Raw genomic sequence first — 10,351 nt, 5'->3', positions numbered from 1 at the left:
TTCTGATGAATCTGACATAACTTTTTTTTTGAGTGAAATATGACCTGTTTTTGAAAGACCAGAGGAAGTTGTTGTTTATTAAAAGAAAGAGAAAAACCTGTATAAAGAAATTCTGTGAAAATGATTTAAAAAAAACCTCATGAACCAAAAAAAGGACAACTGTTAAAAACTGTATTGAAAAAAAAATAAATTAGATGAACAATTGTGTAAATATAAATTAAAAAAGATGACAATCTTAATAAATAAGCTTTACTATTTACATCTTTATATATTGCTCGGAGACTTAAATTAGATCCGTTAAAAACAAACGAACGCAAAATAAAACCCAAAATCGGAGCAGCAAACGTACAGGCGTGAGGTACAGAATTAAGGGTTGAACTGTATTTTGCTTGTTTCTTTTTTTTTTTTTCTTTTCTCTTTTATACAGTAGACCAGTAGAATTCTTGTGAAAATAGATCCTCAGCACTTCATTGGAGTATTGGTTGACGTGGCTTCCAAAAGGTGCCAAGAAAGATTCCATCATAATAATAATAATAATAATAACCATAATAATCATAATAATTATAACAATAATAAAAAGATACAATATGATACATAAATATGGAAGAGCAGTTGGTAATATGAATACATTTTTCTCTAGACGAGATCACAGTTTTATTTGTAAATATTACACTGATATATATATATAATATTACACATATAATATTATATATATATCATATATATATTTATATATATATTTATATATATAGTACGGCTCAATCCTGCTCCCGGTGAAGTCAACGACAACAACAAAAACCCCTGTTGACTTGATGGGAGCAAAATTCAGCCTATCATCTGCAGACAGGTAAGTAATTACAGAGGCCGTACAATGCAAACTCCGCAATGGTTCCAATTCCCTCTTTAATTGCTGGTGAAATGTTTCGTTAAAGCCCTGGTTCTTTGCACTCAGAAGATGGAAACTGGTGGCTGAATTGTGGCTTCACCAAACGAATGAAAAACCAAAAAGACCAAACCAGAATGGGAACCAAAGACAACTTGGACTCATTAGCTCCGCATCTCGACCCAACAGGACTAACACCACCAACAAGTAGCACCAAGACTCCTCATCTGACACCTGAAGCCAACCCAAGCTCTTGTTTCTGGCCTCAGAGGAAGCGATTATTATTCTTAATGAATCTTGGATGTGTAGATCAGGTGAAAAAGGGGCAAATTCCGTTTGCCAAACTAAGACAGAAACAAAACGTTAAGCCCCACTTTGTTCCTGCTAAAACGACAAGGGGTTTTGAACACCGGTTGCCTGGGTGGCAGGAACAGCCCAACACCAAACCCCTATTGCCCAAATGGACCATAGCTCCAAGGAAATAAATCTTGGGCCACCTGGATCTGCTCCTGCTGATGCCTCATCATGCTCCCACTGAACTCGGTGCTCAAGGTCCTCCAGTGGAAAGGGGATCAGCCCTGGGGCTCCAATGCGCACAAGACACGAGGTCAGCTGGAGGCATGGGCAGGGAGATGGCTTTCCCCAGAGGACGGGATGACGTGGAAGAAAAGCAAAGCAAATCAGCTCAGTTGAATCACTGAGACCAAAATGGGGCCCACAACCATGAAGAGTTCAAGAGCGTATCTAAGCTGGGCGTGCGGTCCTCTCCCAGTGATACAAACATGCCAAATAACTCACACTGGGGCATCCGGGGACGGGGCAGGGGAGGGCAAGACGCTGCCGAAAGGCTGGGAATTTCCACGGCATCCAAAACAAGTTCAAGGGACAAAATCACCAGCTCTGAAACCCCTTTGAGCATCCCAGCCTGGGCTGACTTAATCCCAGCCCCTCCTGTCTTCTAGCTTGGCCTGGAATGGAAACGCCAGGCTGGAGTGCGGGAAGGGGTCGGTCAGCCCCCGCTTCCCGTGCCCGGGAATCACCTGTCTGCTCATGTAGCAGCTTTCTCCTTCCCCCTGCTCCTCCCTCCCAGTCTCTCGCAGCTCTTCGGGATTCAGACTGTGCAGTGCTTGTGAGTGCAGTAATTAGAGCACAGTGAAATACTGGTTAAATGCGTATGTACAGTTGGCTAATGTAAAAATAAGCACAAATACACACTTAAAAAAATAATCTGGAAAAAAAATAATCATAAACTCCGCCCCCCCTCCCCCCACAAACAACAACATACCAGGGGAAAAAACACCTTAGCCTTAGTTCCTGGACTTATCACAAAGCACAAGGAAAACAAAACCAGACAATGTTATAAAACCTCACGGTACTTCTAGGTAAATCTACACTGAAGTATCTAGCTCTCTACTCAGCTGGCAGAATCAGTGTTTTCCTTTCAAACACACAAAAATAGGCTTTGCTCTTCTTGGATTTGGATTACGTGGGTTTTCTTTTCTCCTTTTTTTGTGGTTTTCTTTTTTTTTCCTCTCTGTAAAGCCTCGCTTGTTATTTTTTTCCCCAACTTGAATCAGTTGCAGCAAGAAACTTCTGTTGGCTATTGGGTTTCCTTTTTTCTCTCTCTTTTTTTTTTTTTCCTTTTTTTTTTTTTTTTTCCTTAAACACAGGTAAAACCTAGAACAAACCGACAGTTACAACCAAGTGAAACCGAAACCGGAAGGGAGGTAGCTGGAACCCGACTCCAAGAGTCCTCTGGTGCCATCCTCCTTTCTCAGCCTGGAGGTGGGGACAGCAGAAGATGCAAGAAAAGCCGGAGGACACCAGCTCAGCCCGTCTGCGAGAGGGTGGGGAGGGAGAGGGGTAGCAGCTGATCGGAGTTTCCCACCCCACCGTGCACCATTCACTGCTTTCTGCTCCACCTTTCCCTCCCGCTGGCCATGGACACCACCCATAGCCAGGAGGCTGGCTGGTGGCTCACTGCCTGTGACAGAGAAGATCTTGGCACTAATGTGACTTGGACTTTATGAGCAGCTAAATGTCATCAGCATGGACATCCTCTCCTGTTCCCCTCAAGCTTCTTGTTTGACGTTGTCCTACACCACTGGCTTGGTGCGTGGAGGTGGTGGGTAATGTCCCTCTCACCTCCCACCCAATGGCCTTCACATTCATGAAGGGTCTTTCCTAGGGACTCCACTGGGCATTTAAGGCCATCCAGCTGGCCTTGCCCCAGGGTGGGGGCACAGGAGACAGGAGATGGACAGGTGTCCATACCCCACAGCTCCCCTCTCAGCACCCTCTGGGAACACGGTACAGCACCTGAAATACAGAGGGCAAAGCTTTGCCCCAACGCAATCTTTTCCCAACAGAAAAAAAAAATGTCATTGGATTTAACATGACTCGGAGCAGAACTTCTTCTGTTCCTGGTTCTGTCAGCCCCACTGGAGAAGATGGACAGTGCCAACACAGCAGCTGGAAAAAAAATCAAATAGCAGCGTGGAAAGCCTGCCCACGGGAAAGGGAGTTGGGTCACCCCTGGTCTGCAGGAGTGAAGCTGAGGTGTGAGGCTGTGCTGGCAAGAGGCCACCGTCTCCCTTGAGCTGAGAATGACCCCAACCCAGCGATCAGAGGCTGGGCCTGCTTGGACAGCGGAGCTCAGCAGGCCCTGACCTCCTGGGAGCTCATAGCAGCAAGTGCCAATAATGCTTATACAGACCTGTCTCTCCTGAGCAATGACCTAGGTGGGAAAAGCAGACGGAAAATCTCCTCCATGCTGAGCTGCGTAACTGAGAAGGGGATTTTGCAAACTGAGCTGCCATCAGGATGCATGCAGGACCTGAACTGGGGCTCTCTGCTAGGGCAAAACCCAGGTGGGGTGGCGGGGGGAGATCATGCCATGATGCCTCAGGCATTGAGGACATGATGTGTTGGCAGTCTGAGGTTGTCAGCTCTTCTGATGGGCTGGATGGCACATGAACAAACTGCCAACACAAAAGGGGAGGACAAAGGGACCTGAAGGAAGCAACCTTTTCACAATTATTTACTTCCATTGTTAATTAGGTGGCAAGGGGCAAAAGTGGAAGGTTTGCCCAGGCCCAGTTTTTGCCAGTGTTCTCTACACTGGATGACGTTCAGCCTAACTCCAGGGAAGAAGCCCTGATCCCACTGCACCTCCTGTACCCCCTGGCATTCTGGCGGCAGAGCCATCTGCACAGCTCGCACGGACAGGCCTTCTCTGGGAATAACTAGGAGCTTCACAACAGAGAGTTCCTCACCTTCTTATGACAATCACCTCTCCAGGTCTCTCAATTTTAGGTCTTGAGATTCATCTCTGGTTTATTCCAACAGAAACAACCCCAACAGTGGGTGACAAGAGCCTGGCTCCTTATACTTACACCCCTGTCAGTTTTCCGTTTCTAGTTCTCCTACCCATTTTTATATCCATCTCCATGAGCTAAGTGATTCCCCCTTACCCTTCTGCCTTCCTCCAGCGACTAAATGTTCAATCAAGCAGGAGTAGGAAAAAGTTTTTCCAACCTGTCTTTATCCAGTAGGTTGTACAAGTCAGGAGAGTCCCAAGGAACAGACAGCCTTAACACTTGGAAGGACACTCTTTTGGATGTATGTTCTTCCTAACAGGAGCCTGATGCAGCGGGAGACAAGCCCAAGCTACACTTGGGTTTACATGGGATGGGTTGTAGCAGCAGCACTAGATGCACTGGGCACTTCAGTGACTCAACGTGATGAACCCTATGATTAAATGAGTCGCCAAGGGTCAGGCACAACATGTGTCCCCCTGGACTGAAACAGGAGGATGGTGTTACACAACAGGGCAGTATGAGGTCCGCTGCAGCTAATGCCCTTCCTTCTGGAAGATTACAAGCAGCTAAGCTCCTGGTCTATCAAAGGTGTCCAACCCACTGGCCTGGCAGCTTAATACTGAGAAATATGGCCAAAATTCTAATACTGTCTCCAGCGGTCCTCTCCCCATAGCATGTGCCTCCTCCTCCTCTTCCCTTCTCCTGAAGAAACAGGAGCATGAAGCAGTTGTTAGATATACACCACCATAAGAGCGGGGTGGAGGACGTCTAAGAACCGCTTGGCTGGGTGGAGACCAGAAAGCAGATACCTTTGGCTGGCTGGTGTCCTGTTTTCTTGCCCCAATGCTGAGGAAGAGACCAGAGGGTTGGAAAGGCAGGTTGTAGGTAAGCTTTAAGGCAGACTGTTTGGTTGCGTGGGGTTGTTTTCACCCTGTCCTGACACAGTAAAGAAACGAGTTGTATGGGACATAGCAGCAGGAGTAGCAGCAGCAGACATGCTCAAATGACAAGTGCGGGGGCGAGTTACCCTCTCTGCTCCTCAGAAGCAATCATCCACATTCCTCCATGCCAGTCCTTAGACTCCCCACTCCCTGACTCCACCATGGGACCACCTGCCCACCTCCTCACAGAAATATCCCAGCAGCCCTGCAGCTTCCAGGCAGGCTACAAGGGGGCTTTTTGTTGGGTTTTTGAGGGCAGGGGGAGAAGGAGGAGCTGTACAGAAAGGCCACTGCAGTCTGCTGAGCTCCCTGGCTGGAAGTAGCATTCCTGTGAGGAGCAGATGCTTCCCATATCTCAAGCTGGCTGGGCGTCTGGCAAGTCACTTGCCAAGAGGCACAGCCCTGTGGAGATCCCACCCCAATCTCAGTGCCCCGAGCATGCGATACCTTGGCATTCAGCATCAGAAAAGGCGCAGCTTGGAGCCCTCCAAGAGCACAGCCTCTTCCACGAACGGTCTGAGTTGTGAGTGCTGGAGAGGGGAAAGTGTTTTTGCGTTGATCATAATCTCTCACTCTTTCTCTCTTTCTCTACTTATTTCTATAAATATGTGTACATAAATAGCTTGTTTCTCGCCTTGAATCTAGATATGAACTGTTCAAATTAGCTGGGCATAACATGCTGTTTTGATACATGAAAGTCTTCTTGACTTGACTCTTGGTTGTTTGTTTCTTGTCATTACTATTTAAGATATAGTTAATACATAAACCCCTACTTTGAGTTCTCCTTGGACAAAAATTAAAGGCAGACTGGTTGAATTCTAAGGGACCCTGGTGCAGAAATGCCATCCAGTAGAGCAGCTAAATGTTAAAAACGATACCAAAAGGGATGTGGTGTCTCTCCTAGCCTGCCTTGAGCAGTGTGGTCCTCCATTCCATGTCGCTTGGCATTACCCAAGACTGAAGCCGCGGAGGTCTTTCTGATTGTGCTCTTGGGCATTGGGGTCCCGGCAAGCACACTCTCCTTGTAGGTCACAGGACATAGGGAAGGGAGTAACCTGGGGAAGGAAACCAAAGACACAAAGATATGAAGGAGGGTACATGCCTACAGCACCTTGGAGAACAAACAAGACCTCTGGAGTGATATCTTCAGAGGTCAGCTGCACTCTTCAGCTGTGTTATTTTTTTTACGGTGGTGCACTGAGGCCTCAGGTGAGCTACCTGTCCATAAGAGAGGCTGTAAAAAGTGTAAAGAAGAACCTGTTTAACTCATGCAGTTACTAGTCAGCAGATACTCCCTTAACAGTTCACGTCAGGCACATGAACATAGCTGGCTGGGGAAACATGTACTTCTCAGGCAGCTCTGGGGCTTTTTAGGGTACTTACCATGATGCTTGGATCACATTACACTGCCAGCTTCCTCTGTAAAGCTATCCTTACCCCCAAGGCTACGAACACTAAATGACAGCAAAGTTACAAAACCCTCACCTCACACAACCAATTCAAATCATCACCAAACATGACTGGGTCCAGCAGGTCCCAGCTCCAGTCTTCCCCTAGCACTCCTATCCACCTCCAGCTTGGGGGTTTTGGTGAACCCTACTCCTGGGCCATAATCTCCCCTCTGTAGGGTACCACTTTGCAATAGGGCCCTATGCTTTGGGTGCTGCTGTTGTGCCTAAGTCCATTTGTGCACTTAATTATGAACCTTCTTGGTTTCAGCTCCTCAGGGCAGGAACTGAACCAAACACTGCCTAGCAGATCAGTGAAGCTGTAATGCAGCAGAGAGACTTCTCTGAATACCTGTTGTGTTTAAGGTCAAGAGGTGCAGCTAACGGGCACTGAGGAACAGCAAAGGAATGTAAGTAAAAGACTGCTACGTGCATGATCTGCCATCTGTCCATGATGCCTCTGGAGAAGTGTGGGAAGGAGCTGAAACAATAGCCTGCAGTGCCTGGCTAGCAGAAGTTGATTTTGGCCTATTGCATCACAGTATCTACATAGAGAAAAGGGGGTGGCAGTGGAACAGCGTCCTGCTTGCCCTGAAGTGAATTCCCAAGAATTTCTCCCATCTGCACAGACTGAGCAAATGACCTCATTCCCCTCCTTTACACTTCTTCCAAGACAGTGCCACAACCTGTTCAAACGTTCCCGGTGAGGGCTGCACGCGTGCGTTCCGTCTGCTTCCCTTGGCTTTGCTGCCACACGTTTGCTCTCTCTTCCATAAACACTTTTCTCCAGGCTATGAAGCCTGGGTCTGCCTGTTCCCTATGTATCATCAACAGCACATCTAGGAATGTGGGCCAAGCACTGTGCATGAACACGTAGCTGTCATTTCCACCTAGACCTTCCATACGTGTCCCTGCACGTCCACCTCTAGCATGCCTTTCTCCTGATGCACACAAGAACAGGATGGAGAGGTGTGGATATTTACTTCACAACGGGGGAGCCTAAGGCAGGGACATGCTGACAGAGACATTAAATAGCCAACGCTCATCACCAAGTCAGGGTTTAGAGAGCCTCCTCCCCTTGCTTTTGACTTCATTCCCAGAAGACCTGACCCTCCAGGTCAAATAGGGTGATGACTCTTCATCAAGCCATGGCCTTGGTGACTTACGAGCTAAATAACCAAACAGTGAACAATCTGAATCTACAATTGTGTAAATGTGGAGGTTGTAAAGAGAAGAGAGAGTCCAAAAAGTTAGAAGCAAATGGATTCAAATAATTGGAAACTGAAGAAGTTTATAAACTGCAGAAAACAATAGGAGCTTAAGGGTCACTTGATCCAACAGAAGCCAGCCAGAGCAGGACTGTCTCATATCACAGTGTTATGAATATTCTTCGATAGGAAAATAGAGACATCTGCAAACAATGGGGCTTGGGGAGGAGGCTGAGGAGGGATTGTTTAATGACTGAATTAAAATATTGGAAAGGAAAAAAGAAAAGATACATGAAAAAAAAATGACTTTTTGTGTTCAATGCAGAAGGAAACATTTTGGTTTAGATCATCTGCTACAGTTCAGGTTTGACCTTTCCCTCCAAGACGTACAAATAAGAAAGACTATTTCAGAGCAAAAGTTACATCTTGAAATAAAAAATTATTTCACTTAGAAAATACTCAAGCAAAACATTTAAATATGTCTGGAGTTTTCCTCTATTTTTATCTTTTATCCTGAATCATCTAGTTCAATCTGGATTTGGCAATGATTTTGACTTAAATCCTCCCTGTTGTACAACGAAGCTACTGGTTGGAGGCGAGACCTGGGAACCTAATTCTTTCATTTGTCTTGATCAAGCTTCTTCCTCTCCCTGGCCTGGATTCACTGCATTTGTCTGTAAGAGTCTACCAAAGGCGATTAAGTGGCCCCTGCATTCAAAGGAGAGAGACAGTCTCACAGAGAAGGTGGATACACGTTTTGCTTTGAACACAGGACAACCACACACCCAACTCAGGCATTTCAGTGAAGCGGCTGAAATTAGCCGTGACATCCTACTGCACTTTGTCTCTGCTGCTGTCCATGCGTAAGTGAGACAGTGAAATGTGTTGCAGGCACGGAGATCCCCTAAATGCTACCGTTTCACTTGTGGGAACATCAGAGCCAAGAGTGAAAGCCCTGCACAACTGTGGCTCCGAACCACCAGCTCACATACCCCTAACCTGCTCTGTGGGCTGTGCTGAAATAATGGCCTTAGAAACCCAAACTGGCATGAGTTTGATGTTGCCTTGAAGTGATCTACCTTCTTCATTCCCTCTCCTCCCATTTTTCCTTGTGAGTCCCCCGTTTTCCCCTTTGCTTTCTTACAGGTCACCGTAAGCGTGTGCTCAGCACTGGAGCAACCTGAAGAAAAGGTGCACGTAAGAGACTAGATTGCTACTACTTTGTAGCCAACTTCTGTGGAGAGGGAGCCACCAGAGAAGAAATGTCTTGCTGTGTGTTGTCCTCTAGAAACCCTCCGGTCTCCTAACAGCGGTCACGGACAGAAGCGCAGAAGCTTTCTCTCTGAGGCAGAGCCATGGCCCCAAGACCAGACAGTTTCATGGCTCAGCAGCAGTCACAGCAGTGGGTAGCCTGAGTGTAAGAGGGTTTCTTCCTGATCAGATTAGCCTTATTCACTTTATGTCCCTTACAGAGTCTTTTTATGCAATTTGATTTTTACAGTGCTATTGTCCAGCTAAATGAATTGTTTTGTCTTAAGGCAGTGAGCTCCAGAGATCAGTTTTCTATTATGTGAAAAGGCAGAGATTTCTATGGGTAACGAGCACACCCACAGTCATATTAGACAAGACAAAATTCTCCGAACACTTAGCAGTAATACAGGGTTTCCACTTTAAACAACATCTACAACAAATACACATTTGAGTTCCTCAAGGACCTGATTTCCACAGGTATTTAGGGAATTAAAACTGCACATAGCATCTACTAGGACTGTCACAGTAGCCAACTCAGAGAAACCATAAAATCCCCTAGAAGAAGGACCGTCTCTTGCCTTGGGCTGTACAGTGATAGCCCTCTGGAGTACAGAGCCATCAATAAAGCTGCTGGATGTGCTAGAAATAATAAATGCTGAACTTTTTTCTGAATGATAGCCCATTTAGGTGTGGAGCCCAGATATACATACTCCAAGATTAACTGCTTCTTTTCTTTTTAAATAGGTCTGTGAAAGCCCAACTCATTAACAGAATATACGATCTGCACTGAAATTTCCAGATCTACCCATTGTAAAGCCAGTATTAAGGAATCAGATCTTCTTCCTTCCACCTGCCAAGTCCTGTGTTCACCCTACATCTATCTCCCCTTGTAGAAAACCTGGCTAATATCTAGGAGGGCAGGGAGAAAAAGGTAAAAATTAAGTTTAGGGCCTGGCTCGGTCATTTGATGAAGTAGTGCAGGATATTGTCTCCTCAGACCAACTAAAATAGGTTGAAAAAGGCACAAGTGAAGAACACAGCTCCACACACCTACACGCACCCCCTACACACACACACATCTCCTGGAGATGATCCAGAACAGAGCCACGGTGTGGATCGACAGCACTCGGGGGAATGTGGGTCACACCTGAACGACACTGGACCATAGACTATCTCTCTTCAAGAGAAAACAGACACAACCTAAATCATGTCCGTCACCCCAGGAGCATGCACTGCATGACACACCATGCTCTGAACCTAAAGGAGAAATTGCAGGCATAGGCATGTGGGCTAGGCAGGA

The 10,351-nt window shown here is 46.4% G+C and overlaps 1 protein-coding gene across 1 annotated transcript in view; it reads right to left on the bottom strand.

The window, feature by feature from the left end:
• Window positions 1–4,810: 4,810 nt before the first annotated feature.
• PAPPA (pappalysin 1) overlaps window positions 4,811–10,351 on the bottom strand; it is a 177,378-nt gene continuing 171,837 nt past the window's right edge. The window contains exons 22-23 of the mRNA XM_068413809.1: window positions 6,096–6,199; window positions 4,811–5,674 (exon numbers count right to left, since the gene is read on the bottom strand). Coding sequence (XP_068269910.1) covers window positions 5,569–5,674; window positions 6,096–6,199 — 210 coding nt within the window. The 3' untranslated portion in view covers window positions 4,811–5,568. The remainder of the gene's footprint in view (window positions 5,675–6,095; window positions 6,200–10,351) is intronic.

The sequence above is a fragment of the Nyctibius grandis genome, chromosome 16 (genome assembly GCF_013368605.1).
Source record: "Nyctibius grandis isolate bNycGra1 chromosome 16, bNycGra1.pri, whole genome shotgun sequence".
Lineage (NCBI taxonomy): Eukaryota > Metazoa > Chordata > Aves > Nyctibiiformes > Nyctibiidae > Nyctibius > Nyctibius grandis.
Note: the sequence above shows the minus strand (reverse complement) of the source record. Positions and strands in the feature narration are given on the sequence as shown.